Here is a 27,745-nt window from a genome sequence, read left to right as displayed (position 1 = left end):
ATGGAGGCCAGAACGTGACTGCTGCTCCTTCTCGAATGCAATAGACATGTCCAGATGTGACTTTTTAACTTGTCTCGAGAAGGGAGGGTCGCCTGGGTCTTTGGGGTACCTACAGTAATTCCAATTGGACCCTTAGGTGGCTCTTGTGTCTCTGTCAACTGAAATGCTGAGCAGAGCTGCTCTACTGTGGGCAGACTTGGCAGGGACTTGTGGCTCTTCCCATGGGGTCTGCGGGGTCACAGGAAAATGAACTATCAGCTGCCTTGTAAACTGGGCAGGTACCCCCGCGAGGCAGCTGCCCCGGGTCTCTGCCTGGGTTTCCAGCCTCTTCTGAGCACCCCACAGAGTCGGGTATCAATAGGTCCCTATTGCTTTTGCCATCAACCGTGTCAGAAACTTGAACCTTTTGTAAGAACCTCTTCGGAGGCCAAAGAGACACTTAGCCTGGGAGGACAACAGGGCAGGATTGAATGAGGAAATGGCCCTGATGCCAGGGAGCTAGGAAGGCGCAGTGGCCATTGCTGTCCACAGCTGAGTCCTGGCTTAGCCCAGTCCTCTGCCCAGGCTCTGGGGAGCATCTGGTCACCGCCACCCAGTTTCTGAGGCTCTTACTTGCAGGCAGTGATGGGGGGGGGGGCTATTTTCTATCAGCCCTTTGGGCAGAGCTCTTGGGTTGCCAAACCCAGGACAGAGACAGACAGAGAGAGCTCAATTTGGAAAAGCTGCAGGGAGCAAGTGACTTTTCAGCAGCAGGCTTCAAAGGCGAGGTGAGAGCAAGTTGGCATGATGCTCCATCCTCAGGAAGGCTGGCCGAGGTGGCACCAGCACGCAGCATTCTGGCAGGGGCACCTGTGTTTGCTGAACCCCGGGCTGAATACCTTGAAGAGACCCACCGACCCCAGCACCTCATGCTAGAGTGCTTACGGCTTAGATAGCGCTCACTGAGTACTGTTCCTCCTAATAATAAAATTAATTTGACCATTTGGAACAAGATTTAGTAATGGGCCTCATCCAAGCCTCTAAATATGCATATTCCACTTTGGAACTGTACATAATTGCTCAATTGCACCTGCAAATCATGTTGTTAGCTCACTAATTATTCAAATAGTGGGGGCAATTCCACAATTGTGTGTGTAATTGTGTTAATTGTTAATGCAGTTAGGTACAGGTGCACCGTGACTAATTACACATGCGGAAGCTGCTCGCAAACAGCCCGCTGTCTCCGGGCCTGGCCGTCCCTCTCAGAGCAGACATAAGTGGGTGACACACACAAAGCCAGAGGCCATCGGTGGGGGTCCATCTGGCGCGGCTTTCACTCGGGATCCTCAGCATATACATTTGGGAAACAATCAGGTCTTTGACTGAATTCAGCTGTTTTTGCTCTGGCTTCTGCTGGGCCTTCCCAGCCCCTCCCTCCTCCAGAGGAGCGCGGCCAGGGGCGCACGCGTGTGCGCACGCAAACACACCCCCCCACACACACGCAGGCATACACACACGCACTTAGGCACAGTCACACACAAACTAGTGCGCAGGGCTGGCTCCACTCATCTTTTCGCTGACGGCTCCCTTGCCTGGCCAGATTAGCTTTCACTCGGGGCTTTTATTACTGTCTTTCTCCGCCACCCATATGACTTGAGAATGTCATTTATCTGGACCATGTCAGGATATTGATGCCACTTCCAGGCTAAGATGCAGCCAGGGAGGTGAAAGTTAGGTGATTCCTGGGACATTCTGCTGGTTTATATCAATGGGACCAAAATGGGGCCCTGCTACACTATTTGCTCTTCACCTCTCTGCTCAGCGAGCTCTTCATGCAGGGCAGTGTCATTTCACCTGCTGGCTTGGCGCGTGGCCCTGGTGGGAGCTTCCTGGCAGGAAGACAAGTCTGATAAACGCTGATGTCACCTGTGTGTGGGGATCAGGCGCGCAGCGCACATCTCGTTCCATGGGAGCTGTGCTGTGGACGTGCCCTCTGTTTCTCAAGACCAAGCTCATTTCAGATAATCCGCCCCTCCATCCCCACAAACCAGAAGTTCTTAACCTTTGATATATTGTGGGTATTTTGAAAAGTTTGATGTACATGGTAGATCCCCTTGCCAGAAATGCACATAAGCACACGTGCGCGCGTGCGCACACACACACCCCAACACCCATTTTGGGAATTAATTTAGATCCCCTTAAATGCATTCATGGGTCCCAGGTGACAAACCCACATAGACTCCATGTCTTAGCAACTAACGAGCTGCCCGCTTCATAGAGGAGCTGTGATTGGACGAAAATGTATCACGTCAAGGAACTCCCATTTTAGGTATTTGATAACTAAATGAGGTTGGGAAGAATTACAAATGCAAATATGCTCAAGTCTCTCTCTCTCTCTCTCTCTCTCTCTGAGACACGCATCTGAGATGACAAAGGCTACTTTTTTGTTTGGGATGATCTGGTCAGTATCACCATAGGTTTCTCTTATTGTCACCACCATCTGTTAGTTTCAAAACACAGTTGGTCAATTTAAAAATGAGGATTCAGAGCCAAGTACACATTTGCTGCTCGGAGCAGAGCAAGAGCGGAAGAGTGCACGCGGTGCACGGGCTGGTGGCACCCGGGCCGGGGGAGCAGCAGGCGGGCCTCCTGGGCTGCACGTGCCGCGTGCCCGCCGCGCCGTGGCCCTCCCAGCCAGGCACATCTACTCACTGTGTGCTCTGCGAGCCCATTGCTCTAGGGAATGGGCTCTCACAGGGGGACCTTCACATGCCACACCTTCCCTGGAAGGAAGGCAGGTCAGCTGTGAAAACTTCATTAGCACTGGCTGGCGAGCCCAAAGCCCGAAGGGAAAGTGGACCACGCATCAGACCAACCAGTCTGTCAGCGATGTGCGAGAACCCGTTCAGGGAGCACTGAGGCTAGGGGCAGGGGACTTGCGCCAGTGTGGGCCTGGTCTCTCTGATGCTGGGCACAGAATTTACCTGCTCCAGACCCAGTCTGTGGCCTGCCAGGTGTCCAGTGTTGGGCAAGGAAAATGCTAGAACTCACAGGATTGCTGTGAGGATTAAATGAGATAATCCTTGTGGGGCATTTAGCATTGTGCCTCACGCATATTAAGTACTTAGTAAATGTGGCTATAATTTGCATCATTATTATAATTATTGTTATTGTGGTTATTATTTCTATTGTCGTCATTTTAATCTATAAATATGGGAAATTAAGCCTGCGGTGCTGTTGCTTTCGCCCCCCATCCCCACGCATTACCTCCGTCCCCTGCCACTGGGTACTGTTCATGCCTCCCTTCTGTCATTTTCTGTCATCTGCCTTGTGGCACAGGTTGTCATACCCACCAACTGGGCCACTCAACTGCATTCTGTAACCAGGTACCACAGACCGCATGGCTTCACCCTCACGGAAGTGTTGCCTGGAGGCTGGAACTTGCTGCCTCCTAAGGGCTACAAGTCAAATGTGCACCAAACCTCTCCTTGCCTTTTAGATGGTCATGTCCTTGTGTCCTCACACTTCCTCCCTCTGTACTCATCTGCATCCACTTTCCCTCTGATAAGGACACTTGTAGTACGGGAGGAGGCCACATGTCAAAGCTCATGCTAACTTGATGACGTCTGCCAACGCCGCCCATCACCTGGTAGCTGAGCGGGCCAGCGTCATGATCGCTGCATGAACCTATGAAGACACACGCTTCAGCCTGTGACAGTGACCAGTCACACCAGGGCCCGTGGCATGGACCTTAGGGGTCCCTCCAGCATTGGGCTGTGGCGGGCCTGGACTGAGATGGAAGGAGTAGTGGGCCTGAGGGGCCAGGAAGCGGGAGTCTGGCTTCCCACAGGCAGACTCCTGCACCTGGTGCGTGTTCCTGAGGTGGTTACTGTCCACAAAGGTTGGCTGAACAAATGAATGAAAGAAAGGGATGGAGGAATGACACAAGGCGCCCAATCACAGCAGTTGGCTAAAATTAGCTTCTTTCACTTTTTTAGGGTGGTCTCTGCAAAATTCGTGCAGTGCTTGGGAAAGGTCTAAAAAGTTATTTCACTTTTCCAGACTCAATTTTAGGACAACTATCAACATTGTGCTGTGCAGTGCGTGTGTGTGTGTGTGTGTGTGTGCAGTCCAAGTTCAAATTCCCTCCTTGAGACATAATATTTAATTTGTAGACAGGCAAAGGCAGTTTCATGATCACCCCATGCTGAACTGTGTCTGAGTTTCATCCATGGGTGTCATTTGCAAGGAAAAAACTCCCACTAGCAGCAGTGTCTCGTGGATGGGCCACCCCGGCCAGTAGTTAGGAAGCTGGAAATAGGCATCTGGTTGGAGAGTCGGAAAATGGAAAGTTTGCACTGAGGGTGTTCACTGTCATTCCGATCCGCTAGCATTGCAGTGTCAAAATCGAATTCAGATTTCCTTTAGCCGGCTTGTCTCAACATTTACCACAATGGCCTAATGTGCATTACTTGCTATTGGGTTGAAATAGAGCAGAAAATCAGTAACACCCAAAAGCCAACCTCATAATCACCGATTTTTAACACTGTGTCAATTGCTGTAAATCACAGAGATGCAGGTACGTGTAGTTGTCATGTTGAAGGCGATTAAAAGATGTTGATTCTCTAATCACCACAATGAAAGAGACTGTCATCGATAAAGAGACTCCCAGGCTGGGGTGTTGTATTGATCTGAGCAGAGGAATTTGCAAACTCCCTTTCTCAGTTACCTCGTCCTTCTCGAACTGTAGCCAACACCTTTAAAGATCAAGTGGCACATTTCCTGGAAGAAGACAGTGCGCATTTTAGTTCAGGCTGCCTTGTTCATTTCCAGCTTCCAGGTGCTAATGGACGCCTTCTTAGCGTGTGGCCACGGGGCCTGCGAGTGGACGTCGCTGTCCAGCCAAGCGCAGCGCCGGCAGCCATCCTGAAGGTCTAGGCAGCCTGGAAAAATCACTGGGGGTGGAGGGCGAGGGACTTCAGGGACGGTTTATCTTTTGTCAGAAGCATCCCCAGGAGGCAACTGGTTTCCTTCTCTCTCTAAAGCATGTGGAATTATGTATAAAAGTGCCTAATGCAATAAAAATGAAGCATGCGTGCTGGCCCTCCATTAAGTTTTCTGTTTTTAGCGCTTCCACTGAGCCACTTGTCAAGACCTGTGTCTGCGCAGATCCCTGTTCGTATAAAATCTGTGCGGCGGCCAGTCCAAGGGGCCGTGGCTGTGGGCGGGGGGCTCAGCCAGCATTCTCTGCACAGACCTGCCCCACCTTCCTCCCCATCCCCGCCACCCTCTTGTCTATGCTTGGGTGGTCGTATTTTGCAATTTCCCCAGGCCCGGCCTGTCGGGCAGGCACGCTCTCATCACATGTGAAGGCTGCTGCGCTCCGCATGGTAATGAGTCCTCTTTGTCGCCGTTCTGAGCTCTCGCAGCCCTGCCCTGGCTGGGCTCGCAGGGGCCGGTGGCTCGCAAGGGCCTCTCCGAGGGAACGCCTCGACTGGTCCCCAGTTGGGGTTTCAAAACCTGATTTCCATCCGTTTCAGGCTTTTAAGCTGTTCTGTTTACTCTGTTTTCTGAGTCCACGAAAACAATTGAGCATCCCTGCAGCCTTGCTGGTGTGCCCGCTCTGTTTGCCCGGATTATCGTGCCCATGTAGACAACGGACTGCAGATTTACAAAAGAGCCTGAGCTAAAGGACCCCCACTTGGATTTGTTCCGGAGAGAGCGATGATGCTCCTGAGGGGTGTTTCTTTCTTTATGAATCTAGTGGCCCTGGTGGCTGGAGAGTATTATTTTCTGTCTTCTCTTGGAATGCTCCTTGTTGGGTTTCTAATTCTTTAAAGGGTATCCTGAGAACGTATTGCCTGTCGAGGTGCACTCTGTCAGATTTAGAAAATATGTGCGCGTGCTTTATCTTAGCCAATTAAGAATCTAGCCCTGTAATCCTTATCTAGCCCCCAGAAAACGAATGGGAAAACCAAGGCAGCTAAAGGGTAGGATTGAGCTTGCCGTGGTGCCGTCCGTCATCCCACTAGCTGGTCAGACTAGCACTGCAACAAAATCGATGTCCCCTGAATTAGCACAGAAATGCTGGTTATGGCTAAAGATGATTTTATCAACATAAACCCCACGAGGCTTAAGAATCCTAATTATGTCAGCTCCCAAGTCCTCGAGACCATGCAAAGAAACAGATCCCTTCTTTCACTGTGAGAACACTTTGGCCCATAGAACAGAGGCGATTTGCCAAAGACACATGGCTAGATAAAGGAAATTTCATGAAAAGTGGCTTCCAACTACCAGAGTAAATGGGAGGCATGCTTCCAATGAAGTATTCGAGGCTATCAGAACTTGCCTGAACAGAATGAAGAAGGATGGATACTCCAACCCTTCCTGAATGTTCTAGACAAAAGCACATCCTCCTAAAAGCAATCACTTGTAGATTATTATAAAATCATTTAATCTCAGTCTTATTGATTATTGGTGTAATTGCCTCATTTGACCCCCAGTCACAGTCTTCGGGAGCTCTGCAAAATCTGGGATAGCTGCCCCTCAGGCCTTTACATTTCATAGGTAAAGCACCTGGGAGAGAGCTGGAGAAAAGAATCGAACGACGATCTCCTGACCTCAGTGGCAGGAGGTTGCTTTCCCATGGGCGCTCTCTCCACGGCAAACCATGCGTTGTTAAAGATTTCCCTCTCTATTGATGGTAGAATTAGGCACGTCCATTATAAAATTTACTCACTGCCCGATCTATAGCTCCGAACACAGAGATGGAAATATAAGTTCCTATGCTCGTTCACTAGCTAGTGAAACTCTTTGTCAGGTCAGTTTTGCCATGATCCAAGGTCAAACGAGCATTTTAAACAGGACGGGACCATGAGGTCCACTCACTTTTAAAGCACGGGAAATGATAATCCTGGATAAAACAAGTTTCCTCTGAGTAGAACTAACTAGAACAAACCAACCTGCATTCCATTAGAGGAAACTCATAAAAAATGCAGCCTTTAAAAAATGAGCTTTGAAATGCCTTAAGGAGGACTCATCTCACCAGTAGATTATCAATCGAGGGCCAATATAGATTTTGCCTGTGTGCGCTGGCACATACATAGCTTGCATGTGCAGAGAGAATCACTGACATTTCAAATACAGAAGTGCATAGCAGGTCAATTCTATCTTTTTTAAACTTTCACTCCTCAATTACTTGCCTTTATTTAACAGGCTCAACATAATCTTACCTTCCAGTTTGATTTAATTTGTTATATACAGAGAAAAATGGCACCAAATCCCCTCCTGGTTATTTTAATCAGTTTCTCTTTGAGATCTCTAAAATCACCCAATGAGCTCCACATTATATTCTGTATGGATTAATTTGCAGTGATTATATCGGTCGTAATGCTGACAAAGGCAAAGAAATAACCATGATATCTTGTTTATCCTACAGATGTAGGTATCTATAACCTTCTGCTCCTCAGAACAATGAGCAAAATTGGGCTTATTGAACAGCAACTTGTATTTTCACACTCACTGCATTATGTTATATTGGCACAACAGAGGAGTCTTACAAGGTGAAAATAATGTAACACGAGTCATATTTTTAATGGAGCCACAGCACACCTTATGTTTTGATAAAATATGGTGCTTTGGAACACGTGTTGATGTCACACACACACAGATCTCTATCTTGGCTTTATCACGTATTAACTACGGGACCTTAGGAAAATCATTTAACCTCTGAACCTCACCTTCGTCATCTCTGAACTGATGGTGCCTGTCATCACAGTATTGTTATAGGGATGAAGGAAGATAAAGGACAGGCCTGGGCCCTGTGTTCAAGTCTTTCATATAATCATTTGGGCCCAAGAGCTTCACAACAAAAGGTTCTGTTGACATGCAGTTTTGATGTGGGCCAATATCTGCTGTTCTGTTTATACATAGTATGCCTTTAGTTCTGTCTACTTCAGGCGTTCAGCTATGAAGATAATTATGAAGAGAACCATGCCCGGGGGCGTAGTGTCTGCATATACCATTCCCGGTGCCGCAAAGGCAGCTGCCAGTGAGTCTAAATGGACTAGACCTGCGGACGCTATCAGACCATGGTTTAGGGGTGGGATACACCTCTGAGCTTACTTTGGAACCCCATGGAAGTGGTCTGTTTCCCCTTTGGTGCAACTCTTCCATTTAAGGGCTGGATATTGGGATTGCATTGGTAAAACCAGCAGACAAGGAAAAGAAAGGGAGGAGACAGGAAAATTGCCTAAACTTTTAGAAATACCACTCAGGCTGCCGGCTTTCACTTTTGGAATAAACACCTTTAGAAAGGAGGTAGTGGTGGAAATGCCAGTCTTTGCAGAAATTAACAAGTGCTATTATTTTCTGCATTTAAATCAAAAGTTACAAAATGGGTGTATTCAGCTACCCTTGTGGTCTCTTCCTATTTGCTAGCTGTGTGCGTCTTCATGTCTCTGATTGGTTCTGGTGTTTTGACTGAGCCCAGCGTGATGGCGGCCAAGACAGCGGCCATGGCTCCCACTCGCAGGCCAACCTCCTCTTGCTCTGTAGCCAAAGTCTAAGTAGGAACAGCAGCCTATTGCTCTGCACACCTGACTCTAGCAGGCCTTGATTGTGACTTCTGATGGCAGCAGGTATTGAGGGTCGGGAGGGCAGGGCCTCCATGGCCAAGTGACTGGAGAGCAAGAACATCAAAAAGGTACCAGACTTGGCCTCCCTTTTATGGATTTTCTGTTCTTGTGCTCACACTGCCTTCTCACTTTTTCCAAGCACCACATGACACTAACATGTGGTGTTAGTGGTGACACTAACATTTTTTTTTTTTTGAAGAAATGGTACATTTGGACTCTTGTCAGTGGGTACATGGGGCACAACTTTCTTCCCCTCTCTTCCCAATGTAATGCACACAAGTCTGTGTAGCTAGATCTATTCCATCTTCCAGTGGAGGAAACTCGGTGAGAGATTCTTGAGTTGCTTAATTAAATTAAAATGAATTAAATTGAATGGAATGGAATCATGAAGTAATGAGTTCGCTGTCATGGGAATGATGTAAGCTGTTGTTATAGCATGTGACTATGAAAACTTGGCCTTTTCAGTCAGATAGACCACAGCTGAGTTCCAGTTTGTCCATTCATAGGACTGTGTGACCTGGGAATATTATTTTCCTGTCTACACTTCATTTGTTCTCATCTTTAAATTAGGCCGCATGTTAGAAGGTTGGAGTATATAATTGTCAGGACATCTTTTCTGTCAGGAGTGTCTGTGAGGTGAAGGTATTCCACTGAGAATGAACCTGTCTTGTATGTGACACATGGCATGATATATTGCCTGGTCCTTCTTGTCCTCACCAGATTTAGGGTATCATGGTGAGAGCTGCCAAGAGCAATCCTTTCTCAGAGTCCGCATCTGATTCGAAGTAACCACATTTATGAGGATGGAAGGCTTGCCCCTGCCAGCTCTTTTGGCTTTCCCTCCATTCTTTGAATGGAGAAATGAAAGAGAAGGGAAGCTGTGTTGAAGGAGGAAATGGCCTTCTTCGTGACAGCCTGGCCACGGCACCAGCAAACTCCTTTCACCACAGACTCACCATTCAGATCATCAGTAGGCAGTGGAAGTCATAGGAGCACAGTCTTCATGGCCTATTTGTGTGGCCAATGAAGTTGCAGGAATTGCCTTCATTTGGGTGTATAGTAGCCAAGAAACAAATGCTAAAGAAGGAGTCACAAACTGGAGTAGCAACATGCCGACCTCCATGTTGAACTTGAGTCCTCAACTTTGGAGGCCTGGATGGAGGAAAGAGCTGGTCTTCCAGTGACAATAGCAGCTGCTCTTCAAGGCATAGAATCGGGACCATTAATGTAGCAATTCCTCAAGGATGCTCTTCTCTCAGGCCCAACACACCATTCTGGAAGTCCCCTTTAGACCATCTCTGTTTTTTGCCTTTTATGTCAAGAGTTTGGAAATTGTCATCAAAATATTTTCCCTCTCACAGAACAGCATCCTCTCATTTTAGAGGGGAATCCTCGTTGCAGTTCATGAACTTGGCCCCTGAATTTCTAAGGCTTTCGTGGGAAGTGTGTATGGTTTGCAGGCCAGCAACATGAGGTAGCAGAGGAAGCACTGTGTAATCGTCATCCTAGGTCACCATGACACCTCAGGCAAGTCGTAGAATCTTCTCAAGTCTCCCTTTTTTCATCTTTGAAATGAAATCCATTTTGTCTCTTTGCTTACTTCACGGGGTTGAACAAATGGTATGGGGTCAAGGGAGTGGGTTGCAGTCTTTTCCTATCCTGTCTGCCCCACCCCCCTCACCCTGTATGGCAACAATAGCAGGAGATGCTCAGAATTGCATCCTTATATAAATGCCCTGTTCCTTTTGTTTTCATAGGCCATCTGGGTGCTATTCTTAGAGTCTTGAATTAAGGAGCGAATACCTTCATGTCAAGGGTTTAGGAGATTGCACACGGGGTTGAGTTTTCATGTATAGAAAGAAACTGAGAATCTTAAAAATGTTAATTGGAAAGCTTATCATCACAGAATAGATGTGACATGCTTAAAAACTTTGTAGCGTCCTAATAAGGTGTCATGGTTTGCTTATGTTCAGGATTGTAAAACAAAGGCAAAACAGTGACAAATTAATGAAATGTATTTTATAGGTATTCCTAAATGGTAGACAAGGTAATTTCAAGATTTGTGTGATCATAATAAATTTTAGTTTACAGTGCGCTCTCAGCCCCAGAGCCTTTTGGGTACTTAATTAAATGCACTCTAAGTATTAGTCATTGCATCATTTAAATTAGTACATTATTTTGGATTTTAAAAGTCCCCTTCTTTAGGGTAATCCATTTGAATGAAGTTTCTAAAGATCGTCAAACAACACTTCACAGTGTAATATATATTGGTGAATTTATTTACCTTGAGTTGGGAGCTTTTATAGAGTCCACCTGTATGTCTTCACCGCAAATCTTGCTTTCTGTGCTCATGGCATCAGTGAGAATAAATGGAAGTTGTGGCATCTGTGAAGGCCACTGGAGGGAATCTCCCCTTCTCCTAATATATCAGTGTCTCCTCGGGTCTGTTTCTGATGGGGTCCAGCAGCAGTCAACATCCTTAGGTAAAGAAAGGCTTCCTAAGAGTGAACAGCAGTCACTGAAAGTAAATTAATGAAAGCCAGCATCTGCTGATCTCTTTGACAAGAAGGAATTCTTACTGCCAACATTTAGAAACCACTAGAAGCAGTCTCCATTGGAAACCAGGTTTTGACTTTCTGCCCTAGGCTGCCAAAAGTATTGCCAGAGAAAAGGCGAAAGTAAGTTGAACTTTGAATTATAATTTCAGTGACTGTCTAGTGAAATGGATTCCTGCTCTGGCACCGCACCTTTGAGGCTTTAGGTTGATTCGCATAAGATAAAAATCTGTCTGGTCTGACAGTTGAAAAGTTCACAAGCACTGTTGATGTCTGAGGGTCTCAGTCCATTCCCAAAAAGGAGAAATTGAGGCACTATTATGGGACTTTTCAAAATAATCCTTTCAAACCGTGTCATGCGTACATGCTTTGGCTTCAAGTTTACTAACTTAGCCAAGTATAGATTAGCAGCCGCCTCTGATTCAACCAGGAGCTCTCGCATGATTGAAGCACTTTGGCTTTGGGGCCAACAAGTTATTTTTGAAAATGACATGTAATTGTCATTGTTGTCTCCCTGATATTAATTTTTTTTGATCTGTCCACATTTGAATGCTTTCCCTGAAATTCTAAAGCACGTTGTCTGTTCCCATTTTGAAAATATTTGCTGGACTGACTTGACATGTTTACGGCTACGGATCCTGCAGGCTCTGTACCTATGAAGTTTATAGATTTCAAATTTGGATTGGAGACTTCTACTAATTAGAGATGATCAGTGGCGAACACAAGTTGGAGTTTTGAGATTCATTTGCTTTCGGCCACAGGCTTGTTTGAACAGATTGGAGTCGTTTTGGAGATGAGGTTCCAGCCCTTTGATAGCTGCAGAAACTGACTTGCCAGGCGTCACACAGTGCCAGGGCCACCACCTATCTGAATCTTTTCTGCTGTTCAAAGTTAAGAGCAATATTTTTTTCTATGATATGCCAATATTATAAATTGCATTGCCTTATTTCTTGATCCAAATAAACTTTACGTGATCATCCAAATCCACGACCGCTCCTTCTTCGGCGACTTCTGATTATGGTTATTGTCACTGCCATGTGGCTTTTTAGTACCAGGATCACCACACAAATTGGGACATTTATTCTTCATCATCTGCTGAATTTCCCATGATGCTTAGCACAGAGTACTGTGATAGTGGGGAGGCAGTGTATGTTTTCCATTTGGGGCGATTCCTTAACATGAGCAGCCTTTCCAGAATCCAAGTGTGCAGGTACCCTAACACTGACTGCAGTCAGGAGGAGTAAAAGGTTATTTGCTGAGTGTATTTGATTTGTATCAGTAATGTCTGGTGACCATCCTGGAATTATAAACACATGTGGAGTGTCTGTTTCTCCTGTATACGTTCACAGCCAAGAAATAAGTAATCATGGTTTCCCGGGGATGTGAAATGAGCGCGGGTCAGCGGTGCCTTTCAGAGGCTGTCCACTCTCTGCCCTTTGCCTTCACCGCTGGGCTCCGCATACCCCTGCAGGCCGCGCATCACTCACTCTGCTCTGTAGCTGATGATGCAGTGAGCTCGAGGCCCCACACTTAACGCCTCACACGCCTTCTTTATGACACGTACTGTGTCAAGGGTCTGTGTTTGCAGAGTGATTTTCTGGAAAAGTGCCGTGTCCTTCTGTGAGCCAAGAATTTCGGAGTGTCCCATAAACGCTGGGGCCATCTCTCAAGTAAAGTGGAGATACTAAGTAAGGCCCAGGGGAAGTTTAAGAAATAGGAACTTCTTGTATTTGTGCTATCGATTTTTCTGCCAACCAAAAAGTGTAACCCATTGTGGTGTTTTCAAATAAAAGCATCAGGAACAAACTCCAATTTTAAAGAACGATTTCCCGGGCACACATGTGGATGCTCAAGGGTGGCGGGGAGTTGGGTAACAATGCCAGGTTGCTTAGCAGAGCAGGAGGGATAAGGGCCACGGTTGGGAATCATTATTTATAATGGAGCCAAACAGTACTTTGGCCAATTCTCCCTTCTCAAATATGAGCCCATCCTTATGGTAATCAAACTATTACTCTGACGGAGTTTACTTATCAGGAGGCCAGTTGGAGATTGTGACCTGAAAATGGAGGTTGTCTTTCAATTCATTTGAATTGCAAAAAGGGTAGACAACCTCAAGCTAAGGGGCATATTTTTTTTTTTAAGCAAAATCGGGCACCTACATTGACCTCCTATTTACATTTCTTTGAGAAGAAAAAAAAAATCACATAAAAGCTATCAAGAAACACATTTCACAGCAGGCAAATTAATTGGTTTTACAGTATTTGAATGGAGGGTTTGTCAAATAAAACATGCCGTGACAGTTAATAGTGTCATTTAGAGCCAGAAAATTATTGGCTTATTTGTTATTGGATAAAAGGAAGGCAAACATTTTGTATTAGGAAGTTTTAATGTGTTTAAAATCCTCATTAGGGATTAATGGACATGCTTGCTTAGCATAGCGCCTCATTAATTTGAGGCTAAACAGTTACTTCTGTGTTTCAATCTCAGCGTTGTTTCTTAACATTTTTTTTAACTTCTCTTTAATTAGATCTTGCATTTGAGTTTGGGCTCTACACCATTGGAGATGTAGAATTAATTAATGAGATTTATAAATCTAATGGAAGAGAGTTATTCTTAGCTATCGTTTCATTTCAGTGAGCAGTTAAACCACAGTGTAAGTGGGGGCAGATCTAAGAGATTTTAGAAGTATAGAAAAAAATGTGAATTTCTCTGAATATATTTAGCAGTGTCACTTGGCATTAATAGATAAAAGTGTTTTAATTAGAGTTATAAATAATAGGGGAGCTGGCGAGGACTCGGTTCCCATGCGCGTGGCTTGTTCTTTAGGCTCGTCACTGTCAGAGAAGGAGCAGTTGTGGCTGTTTCTGCGGAATCACAGTGTCATCCACTGGCAATTAAGACAATCCTAAGTGCAGGGTTTAGAGAGTCGAGAAGGTGCCAAGTTCGTTGGAGGTTACACTGGAAGTGGAGCCACTTTCTAGCAAGTGTATTCTGTTGTCACATTTTTATTGAGGGCACGTAGGGGTACAACTTATAAAGTCTGTTCCACTCACATTGCTGTAAGGGAAACTTCGCTAGAAGAAAATCAAACAAATGTGGGTTTCTCCTTTTCAAACAGACATTTAAATCATGGGCTATGTATTTAGGAGACTGTGCTCGTTTCTTTAGGATGAGGGATTGTTTTTTAAAAGATTTTTCAAAAATAAGAGCCAAAGATTCAGATTTGAAAAGAGGTCCTTATGTAAATAGGGTTACAGCATTTGAAACCTCATGATATGGGTTTGGCTATGTCTTCAGAAACTACCAGAAAAAGCTGAACTCCAGTTCCTTTCCTACCCCGCCACCCCCCCCCCATAAGTCCTTGTATTTCTTTAAGATTTATTTTTGTGTGGAGGAACTAGGGTATAGACCAGAGGTGTGTGTGTGGGGGGGGGGGTGGTGAGAGGATTCACCAGAGACAGAGTGGGGAACAAAACAGGCGGATGTACTGAAATCCACTGCTGAGGGGAGCAGCAGGTGACACAGGAGAGGTCCCCGGCGCCATGTGGGTCAGCTCCAGGGCCAGGGATCAAACTCGTGCTGCAGTGGCTGCAGATAGCTTGATAGCCCTGTGTCTTCAACCCCTGCACCACCAGGGAGGCCCCCAAGTCCTTGTATCTTTAGTCCGTAAATGCTTTAAAGAACTTGCCAATTCAAGATGTATTATAAAAGGTAAATCATATTTTAAAATGCTTTCTGCTAACAAAAATATAGTAAGTGTAAAATGTGTGTTTAAATACAAAATATTTAAGCGATTTAAATACTTCTTTAAACAATTTGGAAATGCCTTGCAGTGTTATATAGGAAAGATCTCCCTCTGGAGGATTGGGTTGTTTAGGTTGTCTGTTTCCCTAGAGACAAAACTGAATTCATTTAGCCCCAGAGAGGAGCTCCTTAACCCCTGGGGCCATATTTGGCCCTGTGCTTAATTTCATGTGGCCTCGGGGCAATGTTATGGGCTGCACCACTGTGGGATCCCAGAGAATCATTACTCCTGCTCCTGGGCTCTCTGTTTATTCTATTCCCAACGAAGACTCATAGATTAGAGCAGTTGGAGAACCAGGAACTGTGTAATTAGCTCATCAGTGTTGGAAAGGACAGTAGCTAATAGCGAGGTGCAAAGTGTCACCTCTTGCTAAATTGCCAGAGCTGCTGGGCCTCCAGCTCTCTCTCCTTCCCCCAACCCCCCAGCCTCCTTGTGCCTTCTCTGCATACTCCATACTCGGGGGTTGAGAGCACGTCCTTATGTGTTTCACTGTACTAACTCTTTTTCTCTTCCTTAAACATTGCCAGATAGTTCTATTATATTCCCCGATCAAATCCATGTTCTTGTTCTCCAAGATAACGATCTCCCTCCTTCGCTTTCCCCTCCATTTCCAAGAACCATTTTCCACCCTTCTCAGCTGATGACCTTGCTCCCTACTTCACAGAGAAAAATAGAATCGGATAAGCACCACCTCATCTTCTCGTCTTGAATTTCTCCAGCCCAACTGCTTATGTACCTAGGCACTCTGCCTTCCCTCTTGTTACAATGGAAGAAGTGTCCAGAAGTGTCTGGGCCCCTATTTCAGGCCCTCCTCTCCAATTGTGTCCTGATCCACTCACTCTCTTCCTCAAGGACTTTGCTTTTGCAATCATCCACTTTCTCTTCTGCAACTCTTTCTCCTTCTCCACTGAGCTACGCCTGCTGGTATACAAATATGCTTTACTATCATCCCTCTTAAAAGACAAACAAATAACCTTGACCCCCACACCACCATTTCCTATCACCTCCTTTCTCTGCTCCCTTTCACAATAGGAATTCTTTCTTCACCCTGTTTCTGCCCCTCCCCCTCTGTCACGGCAAAGTGCTGTGCCAGCTTGGCGACCTCATCCTCCCACCGAAACAGTCTGACCAGGTTGCCAGTGGCCTGGGTCTCGTCAAAGCTGGTAGCCAGTTCTGCATCCTTATCTTAGTGACTGGTCCCTTCCTTCTTGGCACATTTGCCCACTTTTCTTCTGGCCTCCCTTGCCGATCCGAAGAACTCATGCTTGCTTCGGAGCACATGACATCTGGTGGGCAAGGCGCTCTGCTCTGTGGAATGTGGACCCGTAGCAAAAGGGACTGCGAAAGCTCTTTGCCTCACTTTCACTTTGGGATGTTGTAATGGCAGGAATGGACACAGTGCAGGTTTTCTAGGATCCCATGCAGACCGGGTGAAGGAGGAGTCAGAGTCCTCAGTGGTTTTTTGCAGGTCTTTTATTGGGATTACCAGGTACACAGCAGGCAGGGGTGCTGGGGGGCCGGGAGGCTGGCAGGCCTCCCAGCCCCCAGCAAGTCTTCACTCTATCTAGGCTCTCCAGCCTTCTCTGCTTCTCTCCCGGCTTCTGTTCGTTCTCGGCTTCTTGGCTTCTGCTGGCGTCCCCATGACGCCAACCTTAAAAGCCCAGTCTTAGCCCGGGTGAATCCCATCTACCGAGGCCCACACCCTACTCCAGGTGCCGCCATCAGGCATGCATTCAGGACCGCAAGGATCCATCATCTGTCCTGATGGCGGGAGGGCAGAAAAGCCTGACATTTTCTTCACCCTACAGATGTACAAGGTGTGAAAGAAGTTTCACAGCTGAGGCCTATGGCACACGCATGCTGAATAGGCCTTGCTGCAAAGGGGTCTCCTCCTCCATCATGGCTGCATTGCTCAGCATGAAAGTTGGTCTGCTTCCCCAGGCATTTAAAGAGTGTCGGCGGAGACAGAGGGGATGGACTTGGGATTTTCATAGTTTACATCAGTAATCCACAGAGAAAATAATTCATGCACACAGAGAGAGAGAATTGAACATTAAAAGTGGTTTACTATGCAGAATAAAATATAAAATAGGTGGATAAAATCGTAGAATCAAAGGAGCGCGTCTCACCTGGCTACCAGTACGAGGTGCAGGTGCTGTTACTCTGAGGCCAAATGGTAAATATAAGAACAATGGCATGTGTGTGGGGGAGGTGTTGACATTGGCATAAGTTGCCAACTGCCCTACATTGCAAAGAAAATGTCCTTTACTCACAGATGCTATATCCCTTTCTTTCTCACCTCCTGGACGCTCTCTGGTAGGCCCTTCCTTGACCAAAGTAGAAGCTGGCCTTCTCCATGCCTTCCCGGCCGTCGCGCTGCTGTGGCTGAGAGCTGCTAACACGGGCCGGCGAGTCGGGAGGTGATTGTTCCCAGTCACGTAGCTGATGAGTGTGAGAGCTGGCACCTGCGGCTGTTCTCGCACTTGTCAGCGTGCTTTTCTTTTCACCCCTTAAGGCCACGGGTCCCTGAAAGAGGGACGGCGGTTGTGCTCATCGGCGCGCCGGCCGCGGCCCCGGAGCGTCAGGCGCGTGCGGAAGCTCCGAACTCTCGCGTCTACTCCTGAGTTGACGCAGGGCAAAAGTAAACTTGTTTCCTTGTGTGCCTTCTGTACACACGGAGACCGTGCACGTTGGCCTGTCCAGAGTGGCTGCCGAGAGAGTGTGAAATTGCTTACTTCTGTCCAATTTGGACAGCATCCTCTTTGACTAGGAAGAGATCAGGGGCCTGCCCACCAGCCGGCCTTTGACAGGGACGGGCATGCAGCGAGGAAGGATCGAGTGGCGTCAGGCCTCGACTCTTACATGCCCCTTGGTTTTAGGATGAGACCGTGAACATGACAGAAGCAGGGTCCCCTGGGCCCTGAAGACTCGAAGCCAGGGATGAGGGCTTGAAGGTGCATGGGCTGCAGGACAGGCACCCCTAGCACACACACGCCCAGAAAAGCACGGCATTGGGCATCTGGGAGGCTGGCAAAGAGAAGTAGGAGGATGCAGCCCGAGTCTGAGCAGCAGAATTGATGCATTTGGTGCCAAGACTGGAGAGGATGTGAATCTGGCCCCGAGAGACCTGGCCCACAGCCGGCACAGCTTCGGCACAGGTTTGGACAGCAGCAGTGGCCAGATGACCTCGCTGCCCAGCCCTGGTGACCAGAAGCCGGGCATCCTTGGCACTTTGGAGCACCAGGCAACTCCAGGCTGGCCCTTGGTTTCTTAGGGGAAGATTTCCAGATGTGTACCCTGTTTTTCCTTTAAGACTAAGCCCCCCCCCCATATAGCTCACTTTTCCATGGAAACTAGTTATTAGACCAAATAAACGAACAGTGAGCTAATGGCTATTCAGAGCCCACTGAATTAAGCACTCTTCACTTGAAATTCCATCTGCCATTAGGTGCTCTCAGCTGATGACGGCCCTTCCGCATCTGCATTCGCCGCTGCCCATGCCTAATGCAATCAGTGAGGAGATGGCTCGTAATGAACGCATTGCCCGCCCTCCTCCCCCCAACGCCCCCACTTCCTGTCTCCCTCCCTCCCCTTACGCCTCTCAAGTCCCATCTCCAGCCCCCCCCCCCCCGTTCACCTTTCATAAAAGCCACCAGATGGAGCAGCAGCCTGAGGCGCCTTGCAGACACCAACAGGATGACAGACACCAACAGGATGTGATGGGGACCGATTTCCAAGGTGACCAAACCATCTCGGTGGTCCCATGACTCAGGGTGCAGACGCCTTTGCACAGGCCTTCCCAGGAACTTGGACTAGAAGGGTGCCCAGGCACCCGCTACCCGGTTCAAGCACCTTCATGGACCTCACTTCATCTCAGCCTCTCAGCCATCATAGAAGTGGGCTTTTTATTCCCCTTTGGCAGATGGGGAGACAGAGGCTCCGAGTTTGAGGTTTGCCTGAGTTCACAGCGCAAGTTAGTAGCAGAGCTGGGAGTGAAATGAAGTCTCTCCACATTCAGAGATCATGCGCCTTCTCTCAACCCACTTGGCGCCCCAACGACAGTAAATGATCTCCGCTTTGCTCAAATAATTAAAATCGGGTTCTTGTTTCTCCCTTTTTAGTTTGAGTTCCGCGTGAGATTCTAGAGGAAGGGTCACTTTCCATACTTGACTTTTTTCCTTTCCTTTCTTAGAGGGAATGGTGGGTATTAACTTGTTTTACATGCAGCATTTTGGCAATGTGACTGCCTTTAAAATTGGCCAGAAGCAGTATTTTTAAATAAACACCAACGCTGCGGACATGCAGGACTGAAGCTGCATTAAAATGCAATGTGAAGGTGAGGCAGTTGGCTGTAGACGCAACTGTTGTGAGATCTTTTTTGTTTTGATTAAAGTTCTATTACCTGAGGACTTCTGTCTGCAGCTTATGTAATATTAACTGTTCCCGTTTAATCACAGCCTCATGAATACAAAGTAGAATAGGGAGAATAGGGCCAGGTTACGGTGAGGCTGGGAAAAGGCACAGAGGGATCCTCGAGTGAGCAGGTTTGTAGATTTCTGACTTGGAAATCTGGAGCTCCCTGGCTGGCCGGGGAGAGAAAGGGAGCCCCAGATACCTGCAAATAAGAACTTCAGAGGCTGCTGCCCCCTCACTTTTACAAATGACCAGCAAGGGAAAGTCAACATTTTAAAAAGATGAGACATTCACTTGGGGGGTCCAGTATCACAGCCTGGGTTTCCTTGTTGTTATTAGCAAAGCCGTGTCCCGGGCACCGGCCAGCAGTCGAGGGGATACACGTGGCGAGTTGTTGGTGAAAATACAAGTGGAAGCCCCAGGTGTCTGGGCTGGATCTTGCTGAAGAGGCCCATCCCGTGGCGTCTGACGTGGCTGTCTCCCAGCCCCATTGGCACTGGCTGCCATTTAGGATTTCGCTCTTCGAGTTTTCCCTGATGAAGTCTTTGTCAAGGTGGAATATGCCTACCACTGGGGGGCTGTGATTGCCAGGCGGTGTGAGACAAGCTCAGGCTGCGTTTGGGGGGGGAGATGACCTCTCTTTCTTGCCATCCCTTAATAACGTACTGAGAGGCACGCTGGAGGTGCCCCGGCTTAGCCACGTGACGATTCTTCTTCTTTTAATGTTTTACATTAATCTCCGTGTTTTCGGTTAGCACTAGCTGCTGCTTCTGTCTCTCAATGCCACAATCAGGGTATTTTTGATATCTTGTATTACCCTAATCGCCAAGAAGTATGCTCCAAACTGATTAATTCCCGAATGATTAAAACATCCTATGCAATTCATTTATTGTTGCTGCAGTTAATTGAATATTTGATGATTTAAAGGTACCCTGATTATTTCCTAAGATCTGGATTTATCACCGGGCAGATGATCCGCGTGGTCTCTCTGTGGCTACATGGGGTGGCGGCCACACTGTCACAGGCAGAGAGGGCAGGCACTTGCCAGGGCTCTTGGTGCCCTCTCCAGCTGCCCTGAGTGCGCCTGCCGCCCGGGCCGGAGGACCACATCCCCGCGCCCAGCACGAGAGGGTCATCTGGGGCCAGGAGTGAGAGCACAGCCTCCTCCGCCGCCGTGCAGCCTGCTCTCTGCTTCCAGGAGGAGGGGGCGGAGGGGGGATGGAGAGGACGCCGCGGCGCTGAGTGGCTAACTTGCGCTTTGTGGACTATGTGAATACTCAAGAGTGGATTAAAAGAGAGGAGAAGGTGGCTTCGGCAGTCAGCGGCAGCTTGGCGCCTCGTGGGGCGGCAGTTCTAATCCCAGTGTCACCCCTTTCACACCTGTCCAGAATTACTGCGAGAGGGGGGTTGTATGTGTGTGTGTGTGTGTGTGTGTGTGTGTGTGACAGAGAGAGAGAGAGAGAGAGAGAGAGAGAGAGAGAGAGAGAGCAACTGGGCAAAATTCAGGCCGAAGCCCCACCTTCCTCCCTGGTGCACAGTGACCGCGGGGGGCTCAGAGACCGAACTGACCTCAGGTGGCCCTGCCACTTCTCGGCCATGGCAGATCCGTGGCCTCTCACTCTCATCTGGAGTGGGGACTACAGTGGCGACCTCGGCAGCTGGGAGCTTCTGTCGGACCTGGCCGTGTCCGTGAGCCCGGTAGGTACCCTTCCCTGGCCCCCAGACACACCTCCTGTTTGATATTGTCTGTCTCCCGTGTCACTGTTTGTCTCCCCAAGTTGCGTGGAGTCTTGAAGGCAGAAATTACGCTGTCCTCAGTGTCTTTAAATCCTCCCCCCTGGCATCATCCTGAGCCCAGTGTGAACTCAATCAGGATTTGCTGTCTAAAGAAATAAATGGGAGAACTGATGAATAGGCGGACGGGCAGGCGAATGAATGCGATCCTATTACCCTTGTCACGACCACCTTACAATGTATGTCCCAGTGGGTCTCTAATTGTTTGTTTTCCCATCCCATCCAGACATTTAACTCCCAGAGAAAGAGGCCAAGCCTCAGAGGTATTTAGAGCCGCCGCCCTCCACCCCCCAACCTGGCACCGTGCTAGGCACGGAGGAAGGGCGGCTGGTTAATTAAAAGGCACTTGCAGGGCAGACGTTGAGGCTCCAGTAGTTTGTCTTACGGTGAAAACAGCTGTGGGCCAGGACTAGCTGAGTTTGCGGGATGAGACTCCACGTGAATGCCGGTCCCAGTGTTTTCTAAAAAGGAAAAAAAAAAAAATCAGACCCCTCCGTGTGGACGCACGTTCATTTGACTGCCCGCGTCTGTGGGCTGTTTCTCAGTGCTGTGCACCCCAGCAAGGCAGCATTGGATTTGCTGCAAAGCCCCAGAGCCCACAACTCTTTCTGTTTTGACAGCATGTCCCCCATAAGGAAGTGGATATTTATAATACCAAGTGGAGAGGCGATATTTGCAGTTGGCGAGTGAGTCAGATCTTACCTTGGAAAGACGAGAAGGCTGGGCTTAATCATGAGTAGAGCTGTGAGGAGACCAGGACGCAGGGCAGGAGCCTGACTCACGGGGGGCTTTGCGGGTTATACATCACGTTACTGACCTTGTCCTCGGCTCGCGGGAAGCCGGGGAGATTTCAGGGGAGCGGGTGTTATGATTATCATCGCTATTTTATTTTATTCAATTTAATTTTACCTTTGAGAAAGGTGGGACCCCGAAGGGCGACGACTCCATCCTGTTCTCGAGTGGCAGGGCCAGCTCTCCCACCCAACTTTTGATTCGGGGCAAATGTTCTGGCGGCTAAATTCTTTTCCTCTTTCGTGGAGACATTCACACGGATGTGTGTGTGCGGGGAAGGGGGAACAGAAACCTCTCCAGGAGAGCGGAGAGTGTGTGTGCGCGCGTAGCGCAGGCAGCCCGCGCCCATGCAAGGTAATGATGATCTGGAAGCTTTAAGTCTTTGCTGCAATCCTTTGACCTTTGTGTCGGGGGAAGGCATTTGCTCAGAGTTCAAGAATTCTCTTGCAAATACAATTGCTGGGGCAGCCAATAATGGGACGAGCTTTTTTTTTTTCCCATGGTAAAGAATACTCACTTGAGTTCTGTAATCCCCATGGCGGCTGGGCCAGCACCGCCCAGCGTACGCCCGCAGACGGTCACTCTGTGGAATTAGCATGACTGATAACTGGCAGTAGTTGCTAATAGGGAATCACAAAATTGACAAAGCCAAGAAGTGAGCGGTCAAGAAAGTCAGGGCCGGGCCTCCCCTGGTGGCGCAGCGGTGGAGCGCTGGGCTGCGGGGCTGCCCGCAGCCTCTGCAGCGTCGGTTCGTTCCCCGGCCGCTGGCGAGGGTCCCACAAAAAAAAAAAAAAAAAGTCAGGGCCATGCTGGTTGAAAGGCATCACAGACGTGTCTGGGGCCTTTCACTTGCACCGTGGCGCTCCCAGCTGCAGCGCGCCCGCACTTATTTGCGCAGAGAACCTTGGGGCCTGCGGGACGAGGGAGCGTCCATGCTTGGTGTCCTGACATCAGTGATGCCCACGCGTGACCTATGGGATTGTTCATCTCCCCTTCCCCCTCCTTGCGCTCCCCATTCTGTGTGTGGCTAGCGCAAGCCTGGTGGCCCCGGCGCTGTTCTCCAGACGCATGTGCTGAGTGGATGATGAAGGGCAGGAGGAGGAGGAGGGAAGGAGGGACTGTGCAGGCCCAGCCGCCTGTGCTTCCCTGTCGGATCTCAGGTTCTCAGCCTGTCTTCTGTCCTTTCCCCCTGATGTTAGAGTGTCGGTGTTCTTGGAATGCTGATGGATGTTGTTTTTTAATTAATGAGATAGACTCGATGCTACTGCATGGCATCATTCCGCACGGCCGGCAGAGTGCTCTGCTATTTGTATGTATGTATTTGTGTTTACTACCCCACGGTCACACTTTTTTTTGGTGTTCTGATGAAAACTATTACTGTCTGCTCTCTTTGGGTGACTGTATGATTTTTCATCCCAACTGGGTCATTTCTGAGGGTGCAAGGGGACTCTAATTCCCCCGGGGTAACAGTATAAACTGGAGCCACACAGCCTAAGGCAGATGGATGAGCCCCTCATTACGAGGGGTCTTATGCTCCCTGGAGCTTGTACACAACAGTAAGGGACTCAATGAGTACCAGCTGGATTCTATGGAGCACAGTAGTGACTTACAGCAATTTGTGATTTGCTGATGTTTCCAGCAAGAATGTTTTAAGGTGCCATCGTCTATTCCTCACTTTCCCAAATGCAGCTTCTCTGCCTACTCAATCTATTGGATTAACCAGGGGTGAGGACTTAGTTGCCCTTGCGGGAAGCCCGGAGCATGTACCCTGTGTGGCCATGCGGGTCTCACAGGACTGGCCTTTCACCTGCCAAGGCTGTGAATTAAAGCGACCAAATGTTCTCTTTGGCAGAACTGGGGTGGAAGCGAGCAAATTACAATTCTGCAGAAGGTGAAGGTGTGAAGGACAGAGTTAGGAGCGTTGGGGAGGTGGCGGCCTCTATCTGGCAAGGCGACGTCAGCAGCCCTTTTCCCAGATGGCTGGCCTGCTCCCCAGCACCGTGTCCTGGACTGCTCCGTGGCTGGCCTCTTGTTTCCGGTTCTCACTGATTCTGGTGCCCTGGAAGAAAGGGCACGTGTGGGACATGGAGTAAGTGCTCAGCGTGGTCCCGCTGGTTGCGTGAGTTCTGATTGATCGGGAAGATGTCACACTGGGCAAGATGCTCACAGCATTCACTTTGTATTTGTGACATTCGAGGCTCCGAGGCAAGCGTGCAGTCTGCACTGGAGGTTAGCTAGCCTCGGTGTTCTGAGTAAGAGCTGTGGATAACTGATTGGCCTCCCAAGTTCACACAGAACTTCATTTAATCGTGCACGCCTTTCAAATAGGTCTCATCTTTTCAAAATCTGTGATTGTCAGTAATACACTAGGCAATGTCAGGACGGCAGAGAAGTCTGAGAGATCCGGAAGTGGAGCCCCCTCTGTGGATAGAAGAGCAAAGTGAAGTCCAGAGCGATGGGGGTGGATGAGTCAGTGGCCCTCAGCAAATCAGTGACAGATGACTCATTCGAGCTACACCTTCCACTGTGGTCTTACTGCCTCATGAAAGGAAAGCAAAACTGGCCATTTGCAGATAGTGAGAGCTTTGTGCACTGAGGAAACAACCCATATTGAGTGCAAAATTTACCTTCTTTACCACTTTTCTTACAGAGTAAGCCATTATGCAATCAGTTTCTGGGAGAAAAACCAGATTGTTGAATTTTTTTTTTTTGGTTTATTTTGTTTTAGGTAAGCCTTCCCAGTGATCCAAGCTGTGTTGAAGAAATCTTGCGGGTGAGTTTAAATGTTTATTTCTGTGCTTTTTACTAATGAAGTCTTCTATCTGCTGAAGCTGCTGAAAGTAGTCACTGTTCTGTTTCTGTCTGTTGTGACGGGAAAGCCTTGCCTTCTAGTTCTGGGTCCTTCTGCCTGTATCTTAGTTCCTACCTGTTGTCTCCCTATCTCCAGTGAAGCTGCTCGAACCTCACTGAACTTCTGTCCCATTGTTGCATCTTTCTGGACCTTTCTCTTGAGGTCTCGACAGAGACTCACCCCCTTTTTAAGGAAACTTTCCCTTGCAAGCATCCTACTGTAAACCTGGGCCTCTTGCTCTCAGGGCTCTCAAGTCAGCTTTTTGGCCTCCTGTGACATGGCCGCTAGCACTCGGCTGTGGAGATGGTGGCCCTGTCATGAGGGGATGAGATGTGGGAGGGTGGAGGGGAGGTGAGGAGGAGATACTGGACAATGACAGCGAGTTACAGGAAGCATCCCAGAAAGAGTGCACGCAGGCGTGGGAAAGGCATGCAGGCAGTGTGGAGTTGTCAAAAATGGGCATAAACTCTCCCCAAGTGAATGGTGAAGCCAAAAGGAAAAATTAAAGTCAAGCCAGAAAAATGCATGTCCGGGTGCTGGCTGTCAGCACGGTGACATTCCTGTCAAGGTGGACAGCATCCACGACGGCCTCCTGCGGCTCCTGCACCCCACACAGGCACTGCAGGAGCGATAAGAGGTCGAGGAAGACCCAGCTCTTCTTCCACGATGCCCTTCTGGCTTTGCTGTGCCAGCAAAAGGGAGCAGTACTCTTTGGAGATGTACTTTGGCACCACAACGCCATTGCCAGACGGCACATTCCTCAGGAAGCATCCCCGTCGTAAGTGACTTGATGTGAAGAATGAAGCGTAGACGTGAATGCCAGTCCCGGCTCTCCCATTTGTCACGCCCGTGATGTGGACAGATGACTTCCTCTTTCTGAATTTCCCTTCCTGTCTGTAAATGAAGACAATGATACCTAATGCCCTTCTAAGCTGCCAAGTGTATATAAATGCCTGTTTGTCGTGTGATGAACGATGAGAAATCCAGGCAGGCTTTCCACGGGGAGAGAAAGCAACCTACGTGCCAGTGAAGATTCCGCACCCCCTTTCCTCACTCTCCAGAATCACCCAACTTCCCCTGAGCCTCCTGCTGGAGAGATCCTTGTAGAAGCTCCCACCCTGCGAGCATGCAGCCAGGGAATCCTAAGGAGCAGAAGGCTGTTTCCCACCTGCACACTGGCCGCCTGACCGCCCCCGTGTGCGTAGCCACGCGCCTGTCTCAACCTAGGACGCTGCTGTGGCGTCTGAAAGGCTGAGTCCAGTCCCGTGAACAGACTTGGGCCCTCGGACTCAGGCGGTCTGGCTGCTTTTAGAAGAAGCCAGCAGCCTCCCGGGCCTCTCTGTCTGGGGTCCAGGGTGAGGGCGGACAGGCAGGGGCAGCTGTGGTGAAATGCACAAGTGCGATGCACCCTGGGAACCCCGCTGCTCGCTGCTTCCCGTTGGGTGGAAGTTGACCAAATCCACCAGATCCTTGCGTGCGCGGTGGCACCTTCCTTCAAGAAACCCCTTCCTCTGGTCTCTACAGCCATGTTGTTTTCCCCACGACGTCAGGGGTCTTTTCTTAACTCCCAAAGGAATGCCGGACCCATTTCAAAACCCCCACCTAATTGGCACAATCAGAATTCTCGACTTAAGAGCAGCCTGCCCTGGGGCCTATGTGGCTCTCACAGTGACTAGGCGAGGGGAGCAGGGCGAGCACCTGTCAGAGGCTGGCGACTCTAGTCTGCTGGAGAAGCCACTTAGAGAAACAGCAGAATGTCACTTCAACGGGGAAAGAAAAGAAGCAGGTTGCCTTAATAAGCTCATAAAGATAGCACCCTTTGAGAAAGTAACAAAAGTCCTTCTGTTGTTCTTGAAAGAGAATCTAGGGAAATGTCTTTTTTTTTTTTTTTTTTTTGGAAGGGCTATAGATTGTATAGAATTCCTCTTTTTTTCCCCAACAACATCATTAATGAATGGGCTTTCCTTTATTGAAGAACGACATGTTTCATTCCCCATGCCTAGAATAAAATTAAGCTTTGTGAAGTTTCTATTCCAACTTTCAAGACTCATTCTTACGTTTTCACAGGCTGTGTGTTCAGGGCAGGACACGTTATCATGCATTCCTCTTCCTCGTAGTTTGTCACCTGTTGCCCATCTGCCTCCACCGTGCAGGGTTTGGGGGGTCATCATTCCCTTTCTCCCCTCCTCCCTCTGTCCCCCTCACTACTTTTCAAAGTAAGCAGAGTCAAGTGCAAGTTCATCTTTTCTCCCCCACCAAGTGGAGCGATTTGGGAGGAAGGCCTTGTAGCCTGGGGCTGGAAGAAAGAGCGGCCTCCAGTCAGTTGCTCGGGGCGTTCCTGCAGTGCTAGCTGCATGTTGGCCAGTCTCCACAGCTCAGCGGTGGGGGCCAATCACCCACCCCTCCACCCCTGCACCCACCAGCAGTGAAGGAGTCTTTAAAGTGGGCTCATTGTTTGCACATGGAATGGGAAACCTCGGTCTATTTGCTGACACACACATACCCCCACCGCCGCCCACAGACTTTCCCACCTCCCAGTCCCGCCTCCCAGGCTTCCCCTCTAGAGCCTGGCAGGCAAATGCGGGCAAACCCCCTTCATCTCACATTGGGGCACACTTCCTTTATGAGCCACGGTTAACTCTTAACTCTCCCCACTGTCCGTTCCTTAGGCCCCAGGCAGTGGAAACACATTTGCCTGATACATTTTATCTCGGCCCCTTTTCTCAAAACGAGGTTCAAATGCAAACCAGTTGGCTTTCGTTGTCAGTTCCTCTCCCCATTTGTCTAATAACGGGCTCAGTTCCCCTTCAGAGCAGTGCTTCTCATAACACACGCGAGGCCGCGTCTCTGGTCTCAGGGCTTGGCTTCCTGCCCTCATGCCCCTGCGCGTGCCACCACACTCCAGCACGCTGATTTGATG

General features: G+C 48.7%; 1 protein-coding gene across 4 annotated transcripts in view; it reads left to right on the top strand.

The window, feature by feature from the left end:
* AFF2 (ALF transcription elongation factor 2) overlaps positions 1-27,745 on the top strand; it is a 592,529-nt gene that overhangs the window by 411,105 nt on the left and 153,679 nt on the right. For all 4 annotated transcript variants that reach the window (XM_037511844.2, XM_054695516.1, XM_054695515.1 and 1 more), the window contains exon 4: positions 24,703-24,747. In XM_037511844.2, the coding sequence (XP_037367741.2) occupies positions 24,703-24,747 (45 nt within the window). The remainder of the gene's footprint in view (positions 1-24,702; positions 24,748-27,745) is intronic.

The sequence above is a fragment of the Talpa occidentalis genome, unplaced genomic scaffold (assembly GCF_014898055.3).
Source record: "Talpa occidentalis isolate TD23 unplaced genomic scaffold, MPIMG_talOcc4v2.1 talOcc4.15, whole genome shotgun sequence".
NCBI lineage: Eukaryota > Metazoa > Chordata > Mammalia > Eulipotyphla > Talpidae > Talpa > Talpa occidentalis.
This window is presented reverse-complemented; position numbering and strand designations above follow the sequence as displayed.